General features: G+C 44.5%; 1 protein-coding gene across 14 annotated transcripts in view; it reads right to left on the reverse strand.

Annotated features, from left to right (window-relative positions):
• baz2ba (bromodomain adjacent to zinc finger domain, 2Ba) overlaps positions 1 to 24,318 on the reverse strand; it is a 65,532-nt gene that overhangs the window by 13,181 nt on the left and 28,033 nt on the right. For 7 of the 14 annotated variants that reach the window (XM_056412218.1, XM_056412217.1, XM_056412223.1 and 4 more), the window contains 18 exons: positions 15,335 to 15,514; positions 11,729 to 11,917; positions 11,471 to 11,632; positions 10,717 to 10,901; positions 10,392 to 10,604; positions 9,588 to 10,214; positions 7,048 to 7,804; positions 6,379 to 6,648; positions 5,439 to 5,499; positions 5,185 to 5,293; positions 4,278 to 4,379; positions 3,626 to 3,848; positions 2,963 to 3,055; positions 2,027 to 2,088; positions 1,695 to 1,760; positions 940 to 1,005; positions 665 to 709; positions 309 to 335 (listed from right to left, as the gene is read on the reverse strand). In XM_056412218.1, coding sequence (XP_056268193.1) covers positions 309 to 335; positions 665 to 709; positions 940 to 1,005; positions 1,695 to 1,760; positions 2,027 to 2,088; positions 2,963 to 3,055; positions 3,626 to 3,848; positions 4,278 to 4,379; positions 5,185 to 5,293; positions 5,439 to 5,499; positions 6,379 to 6,648; positions 7,048 to 7,804; positions 9,588 to 10,214; positions 10,392 to 10,604; positions 10,717 to 10,901; positions 11,471 to 11,632; positions 11,729 to 11,917; positions 15,335 to 15,512 — 3,435 coding nt within the window. In that variant the 5' untranslated portion in view covers positions 15,513 to 15,514. Of the gene's footprint in view, positions 1 to 308; positions 336 to 664; positions 710 to 939; positions 1,006 to 1,694; positions 1,761 to 2,026; positions 2,089 to 2,962; positions 3,056 to 3,625; positions 3,849 to 4,277; positions 4,380 to 5,184; positions 5,294 to 5,438; positions 5,500 to 6,378; positions 6,649 to 7,047; positions 7,805 to 9,587; positions 10,215 to 10,391; positions 10,605 to 10,716; positions 10,902 to 11,470; positions 11,633 to 11,728; positions 11,918 to 15,334; positions 15,515 to 24,318 lie in introns of those variants that run through there. The other 7 variants (XM_056412226.1, XM_056412228.1, XM_056412219.1 and 4 more) reach the window with 3 other exon arrangements.

Consider the following 24,318-nt stretch of genomic DNA (forward strand, 5'->3'; position numbering starts at 1 on the left):
TGCACTTTGAGACAGTGAGTAGGGATTGGCTAGCAGCCTTTGCAATGCATTCTGAGTAGGAGGGGGAGGACGGGGGAGGGGGACAGAAGCTGCCTGGCCACCGTGACAGGGTCAGTTGTCCCTCAGGACGAGCAGATGGAGGCAGCATACTGACTCTTTTTCTCTTTTGTTGGTTTTGCTGGAAAGCCATGCAGAAGAATGTAGTATGACAGCAGCCAGTGCTACACTTAATGCATTGCTATGACAACCATAACACAACCAGTTACACGATGCAGGTGTTAGATGTACAAAAATAAACATACCCATACCATATCTAGTCTATGCCTCTCCAACTCCTGGCAGAGAGAGTTGGCAAAATATTATGGAACAGAAATAATATCCAATACCACAAAGCATGGCGTTTAATAAAGAGAAATACTGAAGGCTTTCATTAAATAGATGTTTGGTAATTAAGCACATTTACATATATTCACACATGCCTTGTATTTAAATGCACATAGATGCATAAATACACTCAGACACACATACACTCGCGGGCGCACACACACACACGCACACACACACACCTGTCAAATTTATATTCAAGTGAAGTTTGAGGTAAATGGTTTTATTCAGCCGTAACTATTACGTTCAAGAGGCAGAGCAAGTTGGAGAGAATGCCTACCTGGTGCTTGAGGATCTCTGCCTGCTGTCTCCTCAACTCTTTCTCCTTGAAGGCAAGAAAGAGAAGATGAGGGAAAAATCAATATGCCTCCATTGTGCCAATATCATGAAAATCACTTCAGACTGATAGAATTTCAGGACTTTTCAAAGGGCTGCTCTAATTATATTGCCAGCTACTTCGAAAGTGGACAAGAGCCCACATCATGGTGCATATGAAATAATCTCATTAATGTGATTTTTCTTTTTCAAGAGATTTATTAAAAAATAACAACATACCTTTATCCGTTTTTCAGCCTCCAATATTTTGACATGGTTGACTTCTTCTTTCTTTTTCCGTTTGGCCTATGAATAAAGATTAAGGTCAAGAATCACAGAGACAGACACAGATCAATCAGTCCTGGGTGAGGGCGTTGCTGCACTTTAACTGATTGTTTGCAGTTTTGGGGTTTGAGCAAATATTTTAAGCTCCTAAATGCCAGTCAAATTTGTAAAACACCGAAAATGAATAATGTATCTCTTTAACACCTAATTGTAAAAATGTTGAAGCCCCCCGTTAAGAGTGGCTTGTCAACCGTGTCAATTCAAAATTGATTTAGTCCTGCTAAAACACTTTGAAGCTCCTCTGGTATAATTGTGTGTGCCTGCATATGTGTGTGTGTGTGTGTGTGTGTGTGTGTGCGTGCGTGGATGTGCATGCATCTTTGCATGTGTGGAAAACAGGACCTTTTTTTCTTCTCGACCCACTTATGCTAAACTGTTACTGTTGTCTGAAGAAAAAAAGCATTTTCTGTCCAATTTAAATAAAGTCTGAAGACACAGCAACAGCCATTTTAATATTCAACAGCCGTCAACCAAGACCAATTTAGCATTAGTTCCATGTGGAATTATGCCTAAGAAGACGCAACTCCCTCCAATGCATGCTGCTGTTCAGTAATGAGCTTTAGGAAGATTAAAACACTATAGACTGAGGGGCTGTAGCTATCCAGGAATGTTCTGCTTAATCAGAGGTGCTGTTGGATCAGATTCTCTACCTCCACAATGTGCTGCGTCCGCAGTTCCTTCTCTATCCGAATCTGATGAATGCGCTTGATCTTTTCCTGTGAAACAAAACAACGAAAAACATAATCTCTTAATATTTTAGACATTAGAAACATCCTCTGATAAAATCACTTCCACAGCCACTATATTCCAAAGACACAGCATTAAGAGAAGGAATGATGGTAATATAAAGGCGAGCTTTAAAGCGTCACAAAATAACCATTCAGCACTTCTTGCGGTGCACACAGGGCTACGTGTGTCAGGACACTTAGATAAAGAGAAAGGGAGGAAAAAGATTTGTCAGCAACATGTAGAGCACACCCACCTGCTGCTTGAGAATCTTGATCTGCTCTTTCTGCTTCCGTCTCTCCTCCGCCGCCATGATAGCTTCAAAAGTCAAAGTCAGTGTTATGTTAGCATCGACGAAAATGACCTTGAAAGCTGGACAACCAGCTGTATTCATATCTGAGAGAATTACAGCTGTTAAGATATATTTATTCAGGCGGTCTCACTGGGATGAAGATGCATTTAAACAAGAGTTCAAGTGTTTCTGAGAACTAGATGGGTCAGTCACACAGAATACAAACTAAACATGCAGACACACTAGAATAGAGGAGCATGTACAATTGTCAAGTCCCTTTCAGGTATAAGAGGCTAACGTCCAAGTAGTAAGGTGCCTAATAGAAATCAGAAAGATGAGGGTAAACAGCAATAAGCACACAGTGGCTCTAAAATACTATGCCAGGTACTAATGCTGCAGGGTTTTGCTAGATTTATTTTAAATGTTAATTTAAAAAAGGCGTCAGTCATGCATGTCTCCTTCAATAAATATACAGTATTAAGTTCAGTAAAAAAATGTAAGACCATGAACTGCAATTTGTATTCCAAATTATTATTTTTAAATGCAATCATTAACTGACGTAAAATGTGAACGACCTCAAATGTTTCAAAAACAGAACAGCTGGCATGCAGTAATACTCAGAACACAAATAAAGCCACCGCTTGATGAGAATCTTTGGCTCCATCATCGTGTGTTGGAATTTGCATATACGCACAATGTTTGCAGCACAGCAGCAATAAAGATGAGAGCCAAATAAAGAATGAAAGCGTGTGCTATAAAGTCACACAATTAAATATGAACGTACAAATACAGATGTATCTGTGTCCCCCAGAGGCTGAAGTGGTTTGCAGTGACCAACTGACAAACCACCACTCTCATCCGTAAGGCACTGAGCTCAACACAAGACAAACCCGGGTTTACCTTGATGTTTCCGTGCTTCTTTGGCTACCCGCGCCAGTGCCTGCTTTTCCAGTTTTCTCATCAGTTTCATCTGAGTGGCCTGTCGAGCTATTTCTGCACAGAGGGCAAAGAAAGACATTGTCCGTGAGAAATTTGAGGAGAATACATAAATGCTACTGCAGCCTGGCCTCGCACATTTGACTGAGATCATTTGTTGGCTTCAGGGAAAGTTTGACAAAATTAGGGACACACACTCAAAACCAATTTCCCCTGTAAGGAATAACATATATTTATACAAATGTGTCCATTCAAATTTAAACAGACAAAATGATGAACATGTTTTTACAAGGCTGGAGCTGACGACAAGACAGTTGTGGTGCCAGAGTAACAAAGGTTTTACTTTGTGATAACAGCATATGCAGTTATGTTATTATCAAAGCCAAACAAAAGCCTAGTGACATCAAAATAGACATGATAACAATGCCGATTCGTCTTGAAAAGTATGTGGTTTACTGCATATGAAGTAGGCGGATCTAACAAATAAGCATGCCTTTAAAAAATGCCTTCAACATTTTTAAAAACATTAACCCCTTCCTGAACCTCCTCTAACTGGATAATGGCTGGTTGATTAATTACACACACACTTTTGACAAACACATTTCAGGGCTCATTTCCTGTGCTAACCTTGAGCCTCTAGTTTGCGCAGAAGTTTGACCTCACTGGGACTGGGGCCCTCGGGCACCTGGGGATCGCCCACATTAGGGGGCCGTCCCTTCCTCCGTCGGGAGCCTTTGCCACCTTCGCCCGCTAACTGGTGGTCTGAAGTCAGCGGGCGACTCCTGCGACCTTCCATCGCCAAAATACGTGGAATGACCTCTTCTTCCTTCAACAGGCTCCACTGTAAACCCTAGAGAGAGAGAAAACGAAGCAATGGTGAGAGTGTGGGGGGAGCGGAGAGATGAACTATATGTTGACATTCATGAATTTACATGACTAAGGAACAATTTCAGCGTGTGAGATAAATGAGTTAAATCAAATTAAAATATCTATAATACACAGTAACAATACACAATGCATACACACATCCATTTTCAGATGTTATATCTTTGTAGAACATAACATGGCGTGTACCATTGGTCACCTGTGGAAGTAATGTCAGCTGATTATTACATGTATCCATGCACAGTGAGAGGTCTATGAACGAGGAATACTGAGGGTTTTGGTTGATTCCTATTCATGGCCTGGCAGCGACTGCTGCATAGTGCTTTGCTTGCCGCTAGATGAAAAGATGAACAGGGATCACGAAGAGAGAGAAAAAGAGATGAAAGGCAGTCACCTGGGGTCCTTCTCTGGTTTCATAGAAGTCACCAACCCTTATCTTTGCACTGAAGCTAAAATTATCGCGCGTGATGCCACTTATTCCATTTCTCGATAGATACTACAAAAGAAAAAATAATAATGACGTTGGTTGAGGCAGAAAGAAAAAATGTGAAATTAGCAACATTGAAAAGCATCTGGGAAGCACGAGATTGGAAGGAGTCTAAGGTTGCAGTGTAGATCTGTGCAGTGCGACAGACTTATAAAAGCCAGGGTACAAAAAAAAGAGCAAAAGCTCTCAGGAGAGAAAAGTGGTTCTAACCTTGGGGTGCACAATTCAGGCCCTTTATTATTTATCTGTGGTCATGCTCGGCTTTTTACTGCCAACTGACTGACTAGCAGTGTTGTTACTGAGTACACATTTTTTTCTATGCACTACTCCATTCAAAGGCAGTTCTAACGATTAGCGCAGTTGAGCTTTTGATGAAGCAAACAAAGAAGATTATAGACTATAATGTACCGTACAAATGAGGCCAAAGCTGTGCATCCCAACACTAACCATTAATCATGTCTTTGAGTGGGGGTTGGGGTTGGGGGGTTGGAGGAGGAGAGGTGAAAAAGTGTCAGAAGAAGTGAATCTAAGAATATCATCTCACACTATTGGGGTCATGGGAAGTAGGGTGGGGGTGTAGTGCAGCTGGAGCGATAGCAGAGACAACAACTCCTGATACAGAAGCATTTGTTTAAGCAATGTAGATGAGCAGTGTCGCAAGTAGGAGCAAAAATATCCCTCTGTGATAGATCATAAACCATGCTGCCCACATGTACTCCCACATCAGTCCCGAACTGCTCATCTGTATGCCTCGTAACCTCTGCCTCTGTATCACAGGGGTAGACTACACTGCGGCGCTGTGGGGCCGTGGTACCTTCATCACATCTGGGTACTGCCTGAGTTTCTTGCCACAAGGGGCGTAGTAGGCCACCTCGCCCTGTGACCGCCCGGCCACTGATTTGATTCTTGTTTCTCTTCGCCACCTGTTTTAAAAGAAGGAAGCAATAACACGGACGTTCAGGGAAGAAAAAAAGGCGTGTCGTACATTTGTGGCCAAGCACGGATGTGAGCACTCTGAAGTGAATAACTTCCATGACAGGTGTCTTTCTTTCAGCCTCTTGTACATACCCCAACTCCAGAGGTATCATCAAGTCCTTCTCATCCATCACCCTCTTCCTCTTCCCTAAGCCTGTGGAGAGACAAGAGATCAACCATCAATTTGTCAGCGCAACCGACGGCCAGAGACCTCACACACATGCGGGAGCAGCAGTCGAAGCGCCCGAACTCACAGGTAATCACACCTGGCAGCGAACCAAGAACATACACATGTATGCACACTGGCCTCTCCAAACCGCCTTCACCAGCCTAATGTGACCACCGAGGTTAAACACACACGCAATTCTCCAGACGGCCATTTTCTAATCATAAAACGAAAATGCCAAGCCCCCTATGCATGAACACAGTCGTGAATTTGTATCGTGTGGTAATGTCTGTTGAACAGTGGCCATTTAAGAAAGGCATATGATAAAATAAAATATAGACGAGGAAAGACTGGAAAATGTACTTTGATTATTTCTACAAATCGGCTTATTTTCTCTGATCTGGGTAACCTGCATTGAAAGAAGGCAGACGGTAATGCTGTTGCTGTGCCAAACAAGTTGTCAGGGCTCTAGGGCATGCCCCTACAGGACCTGTGAGCTCTGATTGGTCCATGGCAACCAAACGCCTCCTTCCTGCTGCCCTAAAAGTAACGATCCCTCGTCATCTGAGGATGATGGGTTATTATCTCATTCAAGAGCAGAGACCTTGTCAACAAAACACGGCATCTGCTGGTTGCTATAGCTTTTTTTGTGGCCTGGGAGATTCAATTAAATCTCTGCTTTTCACAATAAGACAGTGAATGGACAGGAATAGCCAAATCAACTTCTTAAATCCATTCACGTCATTCATTTTCTGCAACACATCACAACCCAAGCTTTATTTTCTAAACTGTTTTTCTCATACAAGACCCTAATAAAACCATCTTTCATCTCTCACACTTTCTGCGTCCATATTTAAATCTCATTACCTAATGGAGAGGCTAGGCTGTAGGAGGAAGAGCCTGGAGAGCTGTGGTAGGCCAAGGCACTTGAGCTGGTGACAATAGTGGGAGTCTTGATGACCTGGAGGTTGAGAGGGGAGCAGCTGGTGGCGGTGTGATTGGTCGAGGTGTTCAGTAGTTCTGGGCCTTTGGTTAGCCTGCGAGGAGTCGTCTCCTTTTTAGATGACTCAGACGGCAACATCTTTAACTCCTTCACTTTCTTCCCAGAGACGTCGCTGTCGGAGTTGCTGTCAGACTCTGAAATGGGAGTCCAGAGCAAAGTGGGTAAGGATCCATTAAGTTGATTTTTTAGGAAAAAACACAGAACAGTGTGTAGTTCCAAGCCCTCGGTTTGGAGGATTTGTGGCTTTTCTGTGATAGTAAACTAAACGTTTTAGGGTTTAAACTGTTGGTTGGAGAAATCCAACAACTCAATGACATCGTCTGGGACTTTGGGAACTCGTAATGTCCCCCATTTCACACTTTTGACATTGTATAGACCTGATAATTAATTGACAAATTGAGAAAATAATCAGAAGAGTATTTGATAAATAAAATGATTACTCAGTTGTGGCATTGATGTGAATATCTGAATGATCAGCTCATTGTTGAACTGTGAAAGGTATGTTGACTCCTGTCCTCCTAGAAGTTACATACCTGACAGACTATCATCTGAGTCTTCTTCATCCTCCTCTTCCTCCTCCTCAAGGTCGTCATCCTCATCATCATCGTCATCTCCCGAGTCGTCGGATTCCTTGTTAGCCGGGAGACCGGCTGTGGGGTTACACATCCCAGGGATCCACATTGCGGGAATTCCAACTCCAGGGATACTAACTCCAGGAATCCCAATCCCGGGCTCTCCTCCACGAAACAAATCTACTAGAGACTGTACCAGATGGTTCTGAGAGAAGCCCTTCCAGGCAGCTAAAGGGTCTGCCTGTCCCTGTCCTTGTCCCAGCCCTGGTGTCTGTGCCTTACCCTTGGCGGTCTTGTTCTTTCTGGATCCATGGCCTGTGGCATGGGGTGAGGTAGTGGAGGGCTGTGACGGAGACCCACCCTGGGCAGTTGCTTGGGTCCTGCCCGCCCCTGTGCTCAGGTTGACAGGCATCGACCCGGCATCGGAGTCGCACTGAGGGGACTTGCCTTGAGAGGCGGAGTCTTTGCGAGGTTTGGCGATGAGGGCCAAAGGTGTGTCCTGAGTGATGCTTTGGATGACTCCATTGGGGTGATGTGGTTCAGGGAGCCCCAGCAGGGCACTCGAGAGGAAGAGGTTGGAGTGATTGTTCTGGGGTGTGGGAGGCGGAGCGGGTGGCAACGGCGATGAAGACAGAGATGTCCTCTTGGGAGACTTGTTTGGACTTTGCTGCTGCTTATTTAGCTCAGCTGGGAATGTCTGCCCTTGCGACATGAGAGTCTAGGAAAAGAGAAGGAGAGCGGGAGAGAACAAGGAGAGGCAGGGATTCAGCAGGAGGGAGGGAGGGGGAGAGGGAGAGGCCGAATGGGAGGAACAAAGAAAGGTTAGGAAAAAAATCAGAAAAGACACGGGACAAAGTGGAGTTGCTCAAGCTGTCAGTTCACATCACTGTTGATTGTTTGAGCAGGTGACAAAACTACAATGCTGAACACTGGTACAGTTAACTGTGTCCAAGCCCTTTTCTGTGAAACAAAAAGAACATAAATGCAATAACCAAAAGACATTATACTCGTCCAAGTTTACCAAAAGAGACTCTGAGTATCGCTCTGAAATTGGAATTACATTGTCTGCAAATTCAAAAACCTCCATCATCATTGTCATCATGCAGCTGGGCATGTTTGCCGTTTTTTACACTGATGACACGTTTGGTTCAATCTGTGTTTAAGCAAAGGCAGGTTAGACTTTAATGTTGCACTTTCAACTGGATGTGATATGAAGTGAAACAAATCAATTTCACAGACCATGAAATACAGTAACAGTGCTGAAACCACAGGGGGAATTTAGCTTGTTGTAAACTTCTCTATACTGGTAAAACAGGAAAGGGGAAATGATTTTCACAGTATAAGCCGATCTTAAAAGGTTTAGCTTATTGATTATTGTGCTGCCAGTCATATTTCATCTAAAGAAAGGGAATTTGAAAAAAGAAAAATGTCAATTTTTAAACCATTTCATCTGAACCAATGAAAAACATTAATAATACAATAGCATGTGTGCAGACACAAAGTGTGCTCCAGAATGGTAACAAAACTAAAATCATTAACCATTTCACCAACAGGCTCAACTTTGCAGCAGTAGAACAATCCTTGTGTTACCACTGCTAATCAGTTAAAAGCTGCTAAAACCAATACAAAGAACAAAGAGCGTAATAAGCTAAATATGATTGGAAGTTAGATCATGATAGAAGATATAAGATGTTAGAAGGTGCAAACCAAATTAATTAACCAGTACAGTACATGAGACAATCTAAAGTACAAACTTAATTCAGTTGTGAAGATACCACATCACCTTGTGTGAGGGACTGAGGGGTGGATTATCTGTTAAACATTCCTAGTGTCTATTACACACTAACAATTACCCATGTGTACAAATATGGTCATTAACTTCAGTATACAATGACAAAACACACACTTTTTCACAGGAACTCAGGACTGGCTGTCATGTACATGTATAAATAGAGATGTTCAAATATCTCAGTTTTCCTATGACCAACTGTTTACTCAAACAAGCATTTCCTCCTAAATCAACTGCACAAAACAAAGATTCTCTCTGATGTGCAACTACAGCTGTTGCTCGGGGCCATGTTACAACTTTAAAGAGGCCCTTTGGAACATGATACAAAAGCCCATTCTGATGTGAATGGGAAATAACAAGAGCCAATGATTATATTTTTTTTATTGAGTGTGTAGCCTCACCAGCAGCAGTTGTGTGGCTGTTGTGTTAAATACATGCGGCAAATGGCCACCAGATTAAAAGAGGTGCTGGTAATTGAGTGGTATTGATGAAGAAAAACAGAGAAATCTAACCACACACTAAACTGCAGCGGATAGCTTCATGACTGTCTAGTTGATAGGAATAACTTTGCTCACGAAAGCTGACTGTGCGGCTACATGGATCTCGTCTTCGTCTCACAGCACTTCGTGCCTACGCAAAATACTGTGTGTCATTTGAGTGGATATGGTAACGGGAATGGCACTATTCAACAGCTATCATAAGGGTGGCTTACCTGTTTCAGCCGGAACTCACTGATCTGTGCAAGTGAAGCTTCCAGCTGTTTCCTTTTGTTGGATTTGGCAGAGCCAGGAGGAGCGCGCCGAGGAGGCTTCAGCAAGGACTTCTGAGAGCTTCTCACAGATGAGGTCGAACCGAAGGGTTTTGGGGAGGTTGGCAGCGGGAGAGTCGACCGAGGTGGGGAGGGCACAGAGAGAGGCTTAGGGGAGGAGCAGAGGGAGAGGGGCAAGTGATGAGGGGAGGAGGAGGGCAACAGTTTGGGAGGTTTGGGGGAGGCAGTGCTGGAGAGGGTCTTTGGAGATGTGGTGAGGGCTATGGGGGATGAAGACGGTGAGAACTCCCTGCGGGGCTGAGAGAGGAGTGCCAGGGGCTTTGAGTTGGCAGCCAGGCCAGTGGACTGGATCACACTGAAGTGTTGCTGTGGCCCCTCTGTCCGGGACCTGGGGCTGTGCAGGGCCAGCGGCAAGGTTTGGGACAAGGCGGGAGGGGAGGCAGAGCAGGGGAAGGGCACGAGGTGTGGGGGGTTGGGGGAGACCTGCTGGGCCTTGGTGTCTTTCTTGTCGTGGGGTTCCCCAGAAAGTGGTCTGTTAGTCTTTGTCGTTCCAGTGCTTGGTATCAAAACCTGGGGAGGAAAGGAAAGAAAGAACTGTTACAACATAGCTTCAAGTTATTCAGTTGAATTCATTTCACATTGAGGGCACTATCTAGCCAGCTTCCTGCTTTGCCAACGCGAAAAAAAGAAGATTTTTTAAATCTCTGTATTTTATTTTTCAAGTTTACAAAAGATGATCTACTTTACCTTTGTTTTCTTCTTTGACCGCTTCTCAGAGTCTGATAATTCACTCTGCTTGTCCTCATCTTCGTCATCCTCGTCGTCATCATCGTCGTCTTCGTCATCTTCTGCTAGGTCTTCCAGATCACTGCTGAGGGACCCGTCACTTGAGCTGTCTGAGGAAGTGCCTGACTCACTGTTGCTGGCCACACCGGCGTCTGCTGGCTTCTTTCGTGGCTTCTGAAATGAGAGGGGGGGGGCAGGAATCAGCCACACTGTATACTGCATCACTTGTGCATTTTATGTGTCAATTCTTTTAAAACGTAGGGATAAACTAAGTCTCAGCACTGACCTTCTCTTTAGGTCTGTGGGTCGGCTTGTCCTCCACCTCTGCTGGATTGCTACGGTGACTGTTAGACGGATCTGCATTTTTGGTTGACTTGGTCGATGCCTGAACAGGAGCCGGACTCGCAGAAAAGCTCCCTGATTGTGTGGTGGGAGGAAAGACCCCGCTGCCGTTTACTGCCCCATTTACCCCTAGAAACACAAACCAGATCTGCCGTATTAATAATCAGCTACATCTTTTCTGAGAACGTTGCTATGCTGGATAATGAAATATCTGGAACTAACTGCAGATTGGAACACGGCTAATAAAAATATTGATTTATACGTGTATCTCATCAAACATGCTGGCTGCGCAAGGCACAAGTCCAACATGACTGGTTTACATAATAAAAGATAAATTAAAAGATACTGTGAAATTAAAAGAGTGCAAGAAAAAGAGATTACGAGGGAACACGGGGGGAAAGAGGGGGGGGGGGTGACAGAATCTCTAAGTGAGGGCTGAAAGTCATTAAATCTGTCTTGAAAAGGAGAAATCTCATCATCGGACAAAGTGGATTTAAGTTATGGAAGAAGGAGACAACAAAAATGTCTCTTTGAAAAGTAATAGATTAATTTACATACTTCAACAGTCACATAACACTTTCTTTTGAAACACATTGCCACCTGCTTCTCTCCTGCTATATCAAATGTAAAAAACAATTTCCTGTGCATGCAATGTAACTGTGAGGATCAATGAATGGGTGTTCAGAGAAGGGCTGTACCTTTAGGTGGGGCATGGCTATTCTTGACGGGCATCCTGATCTGAACAGGACAGGCGCTGTGATTGGGCTGAAGGTGAGGGCTGAAGAAGGGAGGGAAGCTGATGAAAGAGGGGAGAAAGGCAGCAGCCCCCCGTCCATGGGCTTCGGCAGCTCGCCACCACTCTGTTGTGTGGAGAGGAGAGGAGATGAGAGGAGAGGATTTAAGATGCCTTTTCATTTATTCAATTGAACCCCAAAAATAAAAAGTCTTGGTTTTACCAGAGAGAGCTCCTAGCTGGGGATGGGCAGCCAGAGCAGCTGACATGCCCAGGGAACCCAGGCCTCCGAACTCGGGCCTGCCTGCTCCGGCAGAGTAGAAGGCTCCGAAGGCTGGGTGGTTGACCAGAGGGAAGGCACTAGACAATGTGGCGCCGACAAAGGGCTGCTCTCCTGCCCCAAACAGACGGCCTGCGATTGATCCAAACCAAGCTAATTAAATGCAATCCATAACAAATACTTGTGTACAACAACACACTGGCCATATTGGTAGTTGTTTGTCAGTATTTAATAGTGTTTGTTGTTTAAAGCTACTGGTTAATTATAGAGACTGATATAGCGCTCCGATATCACAGGATTAAATGATACAGGAAGTGAACTTTAGTTTCTAAAAATACTTACTTTTGACTTAATTTTACTATTTATTAAGTGCAATTTTGACATTTTCTTACATTTGAAAGGAAAGTTCAAGTTGTTTTTTGCTCCTTTAGCACAACTCATTGCCCTGCTGTTAGTTTTGTACATGTTTATTTGTGTAGACCGAGAACGCTGCTTACAAATGACCTCGCTGAGCTCTTTTCATGTGAGGCCCATCAGAGTGTAACAAGTAGATCTAAACAGCTGTTGAAATGGTCGTTTTCCTATCCACCGAACTATAGAAGATGAAATACAGAACAATGTGTTCTGTTCGTGTGAGAGTTGACTTCAAATGTAGCTTTCACTGAGTGCAAAATACACCTCATTTCAAAGGGCAGCCTTACTGTTTCTGAGCTTCCGCTCGCTGCTGTTGCCTGTACAGTAAAACAAATTAAATTACAGGACGTTTTGTCATCATTAAATTTCAGCACACATGTTTGCATATTGATATTTCTTCTGCTTACGACAGTGTCAGAACACGCTGCCTCTGTGGCAAAGAGCGCATAGTGTCAGTGAGAGAGAGGAGTGTGTGCATAAGAGGTAAAAAGAGAACCTCTTTCTTTCCGTGTGGCATTCAATTTCCGCATAGGAGAATACTTCATCAACATCATCATCGTCTCGCATTTTCCTGAGCACAATCATTTCTGACAGGGCCGACTGCCACGTATTACCTCCTCCCAGAGTCAGATGCAATTTGGTGTGAGCATATTTCATGCAAATTCAATTTCTATTCCAGAAAAGGAGAGCAAGCCTGCTTGATGCCTCCGCATAAGCCAGGTAATACACATGCACACACACAAAAGAGAAAATAAAATAAAAAAGTGATGACTGAAGAAAAGGGAAGCGTTGTGGTGTAGATAAAAATGTCAAACGACGATGCACTTGCAACACGCCACATAAATGTAAAACAGAGTGACACCGGAGCTCAGTGTTTTCTGAACTAATGCAGTCTGGAATCTAATTATCCAGAGGGGGACTCGACAGAGTGGGGCCGGTTATGCATGCTCCACTGAAACACGGGGGGGGGAGACGGTTCACAAACATGTTTCAGCAGATGCGTCTCGGAGACTATATTTAAGTGAGAATCAAACTGATTGTGGTGATAAATGTGTGACGTATGAGAGTAGAGCCCTTTGTGTTGGCTTCAAGGTCCCTCTCCACCACAAGACAGCAGAATCGGCCTTTTGAATGTCATTACAATATGCTGAATATGTAGAGCCCGCCTTGCAAGCGTCAGCGAGCGGATACGAAGATAAACGACTGCGATGCAACCCCCAGAAAGGCCAGCCACAGCATTCACTTATGCCTGGGGTGCCCACCTCTACCCCGCACACACCCCTCTCCTTTCTAGGCATCTGCAAATGCTGTTTCAATATTAATGCAGGCGTCCAGATCTAAAAATTTGAAGCGAGAAAGAAGCGTAGGAAAAACATACCTAGGATTACCTGCTCACTCCTCCTCACTCTGTCTCTCCCTCTCTCTCTCTCTCTCTCGCCCCCTTTCTCATTCTGATTCAATCCTTCCTCCACTCTGACAAACTGCACCGCCTGCTTTTTTCATGTTTGGATGCTGCCGAAGGGGGATTAATTTGTTGTTTGTTGCAGTCAATCAAATTTCCACAGACAGATTTAAGTTAATTGCATCCGTGAGTTCATCCCAGAAGAAGAGTGCTACAAGCGCAGATCAGCTGTTATTCTCAAAGTGATATCCTCATCAATGACACACGCACACACGCACACACACACTGAGTCCGTGCTCATTTATATGTTCTTCCGATTTTTCCTTAAGTGTTATTGGCACATTGGCAAAGGACCTTGAATCAATGCCTTCACAGTCTGTGATTAAACTGTATCGCTGCAAAACGGAACTACTGATGTTACCTGCATGCATAATTCACTTGACATATTCTTGTTGATCCGGTTGAGAGTGTTTCTTTTAAATGATCATACTTGGCTCTCGGAAAGCAAAGGAATACTTCACATTTCTGGGCCTTGTTGTGAATATATTTGTGTATATGTACAATATTGTACATTGTACAGTATTTGCATTACTGTCCACTCGATGAACAAGGTACTACACAGGAAGAGGCTGGATTGCTTATAAATGCAGTGCAACAGAAGTTCAGATCTAACAACCTGCCTCTCAGCATTTCATTTGACGCTCAGTCAAAAATCGCTTATCTAGAAAATCTGAGCACACGTAATGGCACAGAGGGATAAGAGGGATGTATAATGCATAAGGAGGAGATGCTCCTAATGGCTTCTTCTTTGGGGCAACACTGAGGAGAAGGAGGACAAAACAAGGGGCCTTATTTTGCTCTTCTCATAACAGAAAGAATACACAACAATCAGAGAGAATATGCTATTCCCTGCTCAGCGCAATCTTGTTTTCTGTGCGTGGATGTCCGTATGCGTGTGTGTGTGTACAGCGGACTCGTGAAAAAACAGCAAGACATTAAGCAATGAGGAGAAGGAGAGCATGAGCAAATGATTCACTCGCTCTCACAAGGGATTTCTGAAAAGCACACAGAGATACAAACACAAACACACAAATAAATACACTCCTCTTTGCCTAATGGCTTTGACCAAAACATAGAAAAAGAGGCTGGAAGCTGGACAGGGCTGACTTGACACTGAGTGGCTGACAAATGTTAAATCATGCAGGCAGAAGGTCTCTCTCTCTCTCTCTCTCTCTCTCTCTCACACAAACACGGAGACACACACAGATACACACACATGCATGCACAAGTGTCGTGCTGAGCCTGACTCTGAGGCAGCTGGAGTCAGAGAGCTGAAGGTTGTCAGGAGACATGGCGAAGCATGTGTGTGTTTCTCACACAAAAGAGCCCCCTAATTGTTTGGGATTCATTAATGCAGCAGCTTTTCAATTGCAACCCAAGCTGTCAGGGAAAAAAAAAATCCTGGTCGCTAGGAGAGAGGTGTATTCACACAGGCAAAATAACTGTATAATTAATATTGGAGGAAACTCATTTTTCATGGTAAGGAAATGAAGAGGATTCCGAATGCTATCGAGACATGAAGGTGACCATATTTGGCATGTTGTTATGGTTGTATTGAAAATGTTTACAATGTGCGCTGGTGTATTTTTTTCTTTCTCTCTCCCTCTCTCTTCTGTACGTGTGGTTTTCCAAGAGACAGAAGATCGACAAGGGGAGGAAAAAGTGTTTCTTACCAGAGGTGCTGAGGTTGGATCCCAGTGCCGAGGGGCTCGGGGCCAGGCTGCTCTTAGAGTGGGGAGCAGGGGATGATGCAGAGGACGAAGAGGAGGAGGAGGAAGAGGCCGCAGGGGAGGAGGTGCGAGCAGCAGACAGGGTGGGCGCAGGGGAGGCCAGCCGCTCTCCAGACTCCATATCTGTCAAACACAATCCAATCAGCGGGGTTACAATAGCAAAGCACACCCGCCCGAACACTCACAAACACGCGCGCTTAAAGACATACACACAAATGCATAGTGTCGCACCGACACAGCATGTTCACGCAAGCGCGCGAGTGCACACACGCACACACACACTAACACACACACACACTCCTGACACTTTTCCTTTCACATCTCACTTCCCCTGAACAATATTTCTATTTAGCCATGCTCACTGGCTCCCAGCCTCCATTCATTCTATATGGGGTAAGAAGGAGGATGAGGTCTTTAAGGACTCTGATCCAGGACAACAAAACACATTTTGATGCAAGAAAATGCCAGTGCTGAGAAGGAGTTCTGCATCGAGGCTTCACTTTTCCCGAGAACTCGCTCTTGAAGTGGAAGTGGGATGTTTGGGAAGCAAAAGGTTTCACTTTTTGTTTGGTTGTCATTCTCTCAAACAAACTCACACACATACGCGCACAAACAAACACTCAGACACACACACACACACGGCTGTGTTTATCAAGCAGGATCCCTTTACAACTCCTTGATGAAAAAGAATTACATTTAAATTTTAAGAGCTCTTTGAGCCCTTTCAGTTTCAACAAGAACTAAATGGAGAGGCTTTTAGATGACGGGTGCATTAAACAACACTAAGCTTTCCATGAGGAGTCTCGCAGAGTCACAATGCAGCCATTATCAACTCACCAACAACAGAAAACCTCACAGGATCCATTTGGGCATTCTGCGGCCAAAGATTTTACTAACATTATTTAACTTGAATCCACTTTTTCTTACAACTGAGAACACAATGTGGCTGTGCCCACACAGCCGCTAACTTGTGCAGCCAAATAAATACCAAACCGTTTCAGAACACATGAATTTTCACGCACGCAAACACGCACACGCACAGACGTACACATTTCAGCCCCCGCTGCACACAGACACACACAAAATCACCTCCCCTGTCTATCACATCAACCTGACTTTTTTTTCTCCTCTCTTCTCCTTTTCCATATCCCTCTGCCTGACACTAATCCAGGACTGAAAATCCCCTTCAAAAGCACAGTTTGCAGATTGTGTTTTACAGGCAGGCTTTGTTATTGTGTCATTACACATAAACAGTCTCTGCCTCCATCTCTCTTTCCTTTCCTCTCTCCTGCCACCCCTCCGCCACCCTCCCTCCCTTCCTCCCTCTTTCCTCTGCAGTGGGAGCAGAGCCACTGATTAAATCTCTGAGACAAAAGCTGCTATCCTCTGAATATCAAGTATCAGCCTTTCGCCAGGAGCAACACTGACAAGAGAGAGGGAGAGTGGGAGAGGGCGAGCGAGAGGTGCCGATGACAAGAAAACCTGCTGCAGTCCACGGGGAGGAGGCTGACGTGCCACTGGACTTGGGCAGCCATGACTGCCATTGCTGCAGTGAAAAGATGGTGGTTGTGTAATTATGAGCAAGGTCAAAGGTCCCTTCCAGTGGCCTCTCATGCGGGGTGACAGGATATGGGTTAAAGAGTCAAATTATCATCCTGAATGGTAAATGAATGAACGCTACACATTAGTTACAAGAATAGAAGTCTGGCTAAGTGAAGATGAGGTGCTTTATTGTAATAATAACCAAAGATTGCTCCCTCTGCCACATGTTGTTGCATGAATGGCTGTCACACTGTTTGCTCTTTCACTCTGGTTGTCACCCTTTAAATGTCAGGTTAGGGTGGAAGAAGAAAAAAATGTGAAAAGGAGGGGGGGGGGAATAAAGTAGGATTTGTGTGGCTGATTCTAACAAAAACATGTAAGTATCATTAGAAGTGTGATGAAAATGGAGAGGAGCTGTGGCCCTTCATAATTATCATAATGCACACGAAAACAAAAGGCTCGTGTCTCAGAGGACGAGCAAGCTTATGTGGCGTCAGCTGGTAAGTGAAGCGGATCATTCCCTACCTGTGCACAGGGAAGGGGGGAAAACCGAGGAAGAGGGAGAGCAAGAGATAGCGAGATTGAGGTGGAAAAGGGATAAGCAAGACAATCCACTCTGATTTTGTTGTGGGGGAGAGAGAAAAAAAAGACAGAAGGAAGGAAAAGAGTGGAGAAGATGAAGGACAGGCTGTAAACCATTCCTGTCGTTTCTCAATATCTGCACTTAATGTCTCGCCTTGTCAAAACGTGATGATGTGAACAGAATTGATTTCCCCCCTAACAAACAACAAAAAAGCAATCCCTCCTTTGCAGAGGTGTAAAGCAGAGCTACCCTCCCCCTCATCTCCTCTCATCTCTCACAATCTCTCAAAGGGCCTCTTTCTGGGATGAGAGATGGAGAGAGGAAGGACAGCGGGGGGAAAGAGACGACTGCGCCGCGAGTCCATCTTCCTCCGACAACTACAAACTGATCACTTAGCGCAATTAAATCTAATAACAATAATAAGATTGAGCCTTGCAATGCACCACCAAATGCACAGCCACAACAATGATTGCAACAATAATGGAGCGCCAAGGTATTTAAGGATCCAATCCTGACTTAATTATGAGAAATTAAAATGGATTTAGCATCAGAATTAGCTTGATTGTATAGGTAATTAACGGCACGCCACTGTGGCGATATAAGGCAAGCGTTATAATCTCCGTGAGCGGCTAAATCAATTTGACTTGAACAACAGCAACCAATCAACGCGGAGCGGTGCAAACAGAAACAGCAGGTCCCGCAGATGCAAGGAGAGGGAGGATTTATGCTAATGGCTGAACCATGATTTATAAGACGTGTTCCAAGCGCTGGATTCGGAGTCACGTACACAAAATACGCCACAGCACCCAGCTGTCAGCGCATGCGGCTAATAGTGGCTGGATGCAGCGGCCCTTCAGGAGACAGTGTCGCTATAAATAGCTCTGCGCTTTATATGATTGCATGTGGCCTTCACACAGGAGCCTTCACATGTCAGCATCGTCCGGAAGGAGGCCGGGCTGTGAGGGGGGGAGTGTGTGCATTGGATGGTCTGAGCTGCTTGTGGCCTTACATCATGCATATGTTGCGTGGTGTTGTGTGTGTCTGCGCTGCGCGTGCGTGCGATGGTGCGTGCAGCAGTTTCACAAAAGACTGCCAATACATATCGAAGTGCGAGAGTGTGTTTGTGTTTGTGTACGTGTGTGTGTGTGTGTGTGTGTGTCACAGCCTCAAACTATTCAACCCCCCTGTGGGTCTCACTCCTGCCCCTTTACTCCCCTTCAACACACATGAGAAACACACACACACACACACAAACACACAAAGTAACAGATGGCTGATACTAACTGAGATAATCCGCCAACAGAGTCATCAGCATGGATCAGTGGTAATCAGAGTGTGGACACAATGTCTCTTCTCCAGCCGTAATGGAAGGAGCGCCTGGCTGAGGGGAGATGCCTTCTTCCCCGTGATGCCGTGACCCCATTCAGAGACACACGGTGGCTCCCAGCTCTCGCTCTCTCTCTCTTTTCCTCCCATCGCTGCGGCCCCACAAAGACTGTCTCATCGCATGCTTCCGTAACATTCCCTTTCTCACTGCCCGCCTTTTATTGTGACCGGCAACTGTGTCAAACACGGGAGAAATGTCAACATGGCAAATGTGTCATGGTGAAGGCTGCTGGCGAAGACGAGGACCGGAATGAGTTATCCGCCATTAGGGCGTCTTGTTTCATCAGCGAGTCATTTGCTTTTCTTCTTTTTGTTTTCAGTTGTTTGCACTTTGCTCTGAACAAATATAATGACTTGTTTTCATATTACCACTTCCAGTCAATAATGAGGATCTTTCTGAGAATTGACGGCATCTTGCATCCAGAAGCTCCGATTGGTTACCGGGTGACAAACTGTCAGTTCTTGTGAATCCCTCATTACTGAATGGCACACACACGCACACACACACATGCACAGGCACACACACACGCACACATACACAGAAAGGTATTTTCAATCGCAGTTGTGTTTCTGGTCACAGACTCTGAATCAGCAACACCATTTTTTTCTTTTTTTTCTGACCTTGCACAGCTGTTGCTCGGGCACACAGTTTGAACCTTGCATCTCTTTTTGTGTTTGGATATGTCCGTGTGGGTGTGGCTGTTTTCGCGGACACACGATGTGCATATGGATGTGGATGTTTGTACTTTGCATGCTTGTTGGCAATGAACACTAACTGAGTAAGATCATCGTGCTTACAGCAGAGTGCACGCACAGGCTTGCTTGACCCCTTTTTCTCCTCCCTTCATCCCTCCCCCTCCTTGCACACACACACACACACACACACACACACAACACATACACCATCAGCCAGGAAATGACATAACCAGGTGTCTTGGCAAAAGAATTAAGTGACAACCTTTGTCCAGAGTCAAACATCAATGTGCAGAACATTTAAAGAGACAGTATGGACTGTGTGATATCACGAGATGCCACTCGTTGCAGAGTCTGAAAGGTCGTAAGAGACACAGACAGGATTTATTCTAGAGGTGTTGATTGATCATCTGGTCCCTTGAAATGTCAAAAATGTAAGAAAAAAGCCCAATCACAATTTGTCAAATGGTGGTCATCAAATTGTGTCTTTTGTCAAATGAACAGTCCGAAACACAAAGTTATTCGGTTTAATATCGCACAAGATGAGGAAAAACAGTAAATCCCAACATTTGAGAGGCTGGAACCAGGAAATGTTTGATACTTTTAATTGAAAATAACTTTCCTTCTTGGCTCGTCGCTCCAGCTCTGTTTTGTTTACTGCTGTAGTACTTTGTGACACTTTGGAAAAATGCCTTAGTGAAGTAAGACTCTGATTCGTGAAATAAAAGATCTATGCTGAATCACTGATCACGTGACATCAAACAGGATACTCGCGAAACTGCGTGCGGGCCTCGTAAACTGGCAGTGGATTAAGCCGCGGCCTGAAAAGAGCACAAAGAGACAGCATGGCCGAGTGTGGCCTGTCTCGGTGACGACAACTCGAGTGACTCAGACCCCTCCCTCGGCTCCTCCCCTGCCCAGTGACAGATGGCAGAGCGGGGCACATCGGGGATGGCCGCCATCTCTCACCCCGCCTCATCTCGCCTTGGCCGTGTTGCTGGCCACGGGTCTTATTACAGCCACACCACTGCCTGCCTTCTTGTAACACTGAAGCTTACCACGCCGAGCTGCTTACTGCCTGCCAGTGCAAAAAGGTAATGATCCGGTCCCGTTGCGTCAGCATTGAAGAGTCTCCGGCTCGGTACTCGGTTGGCCCTGACGTAAAAACACGCGCATGTGTATCCACGTCGTTGTAAGAGGCTTTAGATCAAATATAAAAAGCAAAAGGCTACGCCGCACGCATTCTGTATATTTTGGAAATGCAAAGAAATCAGCTCGCCAAATGGCTTGATTTGGCTTTTCAAGCATACTGTAGATGCCAAAGGCTGGAATCAACAGCCCTCCTCACCATCCGTCTCTGCCGGGTTCCAAGTGACAATAATGTGATTTTGGGACATGGTGATGACTCGGTGGAGAGGAATTGGATCGGCTTGTCACTTGTATTTGATGTCAAACCTATGTGTGACAGAATAGTGTTACTCAGCTCAACCAGACATAGCACTACTCCCATTTCCTGGCCATAAATAGAAGAGAATGAGCCGGTGGTGAGTGTGTGTCTGCGTGCGTGGGGTTACGTGCATCTGTGTACACCCAAGCACACCCGTGTGCACGGTTCTAAGTATCATAAAGTAAGCTCAGTAAGAAAAAAATCCCCCATCTCTTATACTCATTCGCATCTGCATCCAGCCAGAGCTAATTATTCTCCCCATGGTAACCTAGCAGGGTCTTCGCATCAGAAAAGCAGAAGTGTGCATCAGGCAATCATCCCTGATGAATCTGCCCTTCTCCCTCTGCTAGCCACTCACACTCATCTGCCAGTCTCACTGCTCATTACGTTTTTCCTGCAGATCTGCTCGCCACTGACTGCGTGTGTCTACAAGAGTCCGTAATGACTTTGGAGGTGTTTGGAGGCACGGAATAACAGCGTCTTGATGCCTGAGAGAATATCACATACATTCATGCACACACACACTTACACACTCACCAGATGCATCGGAGGCACGGTGAGCGGTAAGCCAATGCTGTTAAGGTTAATTACCATTTAGATTACAGACTTTATTATTTTACATTTGCACGGGTCCAATTTTCACAACACAGCTTGGCTGTATGCAACACAATGCATCAGCCAAACTGATGATTTGCAAAAATATGTACCCTGAGGCCTTAAACATTGATCTTAGATACTAAGCGCACAACTCACTTCACAAAATACTTCCCACGCAGGAACTCAAATTCCATAGTTTTCATCAAGTCATTTGCAGACGTTTGCAGAATTCTGTGGGACTAAATGAGCTAAAAATGCATGTTTTAATCATGTCTTATTAATACCAGTGACATTGCCCAAATTGGTAGCACTACAGTAGTGTAATTGCTGTAATGCTATCTGTAACCGCGAGTACTTTTGAGTATTGAGTCTAAAGATTTTTTTTTTTTTGCAGAACAGGCAATCTGCAGTAAACTGATGCTTTAAAGCAACAATTACTTACAGCGTTACAGCTGTTCACATTTTGGTTTTTTTGTCTTTTTTTTGCATCTCAACGGACAAAACAAAACAAAATAATATATATATCAATTCTGCCTTGTACAAACTCCTTCAGATTAAGTTGCTGAAACTAGATATCCAGTTATTCAAAGAAATGTTCACGGAACCTAAAAACGTTTTCTAGCTCAGTGCTATTTATGTGATTAAAAAAAATTATCATAACATTCCTGAAATGACTATTAAAGACAGAAAATATTCCTTGTTTCAAAAATAAATATTTTAAATGATGTATATCTGATTTGTTCTGTGTTATTTTGAACTCATATCAGGTGGAATCAAATTCCATAAAAGTGCTGATACAAAGCTTGGTTTACAATCGCTGTGTGTGATTTCCTGTTTGAATCTAAATAAGATACCCGCACTCTGCGAACTGCACATATTTAGATAAATGCAGGAAATATAAAAATACAACGGAATAACAGGAAATAGCATTGGTTATCAGGGAGTATCATGGAAAGCAAGAGAGGGGGAGAAAGAGAGGGAGAGAGAGGGAATGAGCGCAGTACTCCAGATATGCATAATGCAAATGACATGCATGTCAAATGGCAATACAAACTGACAGTGACAGAACAATGGGATAGCCAGAGAGCGGCGAGCCTTGCTTGAGCAATTGTTGGAGCCCCCTCTGTCCGTTTCCATGGGAAGGAACCATTTAGAGACTGTTCTGTTCGAGTGAAACTTGGCTTGCTGGAGACAACTGACATCACTGTGCAAATGTGACAGAATTCTGATAAGTGGTGCGATGGCAGAAATAGCTTATTCATGACTACGCGTTAAAAAGAGCCCAGTTTGATACCGTTCCCGACGCACATAACGTGGTGTTCAGCGGGACAGCAGAAGGAGCACGTGCTCAGTCACAGGCTCCGTGCCGCTGAGCCACACACAGCCACGGTCGCCACGCGGCTTCTTCACTGGCCAAGCTGCCACAACTGTCCAGAAGTAAGATATCCCGAAATGTTCACAGATTGAACCTCTGCAATGCAGCATATTTTAATTAAAGTTTACTATTATGGTCTTAAATAAAACAGTGAAAGAAAAAACAGAACTTTGTGTGAACCCGTTATGAACAGCTCCAAACAGAGCCAGTTGTGAGGGTTGTTCAGCATTTCCTTGTTTCCTCTCCAAACTACTGGTCAGACAGAAAGGTAGTGTGAAGATGCCAACTTGGGCACACAGGCAGGTCAAATGAATAATCGATTAACCAGGAAAAAAATCATCTATAATAAAAAGCCCCATCATCAACCATAACATTTCAAAAAGCCTTGATTAATTGGCAGTAAATCATTGTGAAAAACTCACAAACAGGTGATCTTGCTCTTCATTTTTGGATCAACTGAACCCACAGCAAACCCTGAAAAAAAAAATCTGTCCCATTTGTTCTTTCCAGCGTTGCGCAACGCAAAGAAGATGCAGGAAGTATAATAAATACTATCTGCTGAGTTTCCTGGTTCCAGCAACTTTCTGTGCAGTCGTCTCTTTTATCTGGAGAAATTGCTAAATGAAAAGGCCGCTCGCTGGCTTGATGTTGATGAGTTTAATATCTCTCCGGCAAACCCCCTCACCCCTCACCCCACACCTTTATCCCGTTTACTCTCCCCTCTCACTCTGCTTTAAATAAAACGTTCCCGCTTTTGTGGAATTCAACATTAATAACCACTGCACTGACTTCATTTCAGGACCTCAGCTTTCCTTCCAACACAAACAGGCCAAATTGATAAATGGCAAATGGAGGTAAACATGCACTTAACATGTGGCGGTACACAGAAAACACGTGAGGTGTTTACCGTGGGCACACAGCCCCACAGTGCTCCAATGCTCGAATCAGATCACGGTCTTAAAAGCTGTGGAGTAGATTCTGAACAACAATCTGGCAACGTAAGCTGATGAGAGGAAAAAGATCCACGAGCATTAAACTCAATATGTCAATCAGTTGTATTCCTCTGTTCCAACGGGTGCTTTACTTAATGTTAAGCATGTGAAAATGACTGGCTGGAGGAGAAGAGTGTTGTATTGACAGAGAGGGAGGCAAAGCAGCGGGCAGCCAGCCACTCGGTTCTGCTTCACTGCAACATGGGAGGGAGGCCAGCATGGACACACACACACACACAGATGTAAAATCACACAAACACACACACACACACACACAGTGCAGCAGGTGAGGTGCCAGCACATCACAGCGCT

Source organism: Pseudoliparis swirei, chromosome 4 (genome assembly GCF_029220125.1).
Source record: "Pseudoliparis swirei isolate HS2019 ecotype Mariana Trench chromosome 4, NWPU_hadal_v1, whole genome shotgun sequence".
NCBI classification, from domain to species: domain Eukaryota; kingdom Metazoa; phylum Chordata; class Actinopteri; order Perciformes; family Liparidae; genus Pseudoliparis; species Pseudoliparis swirei.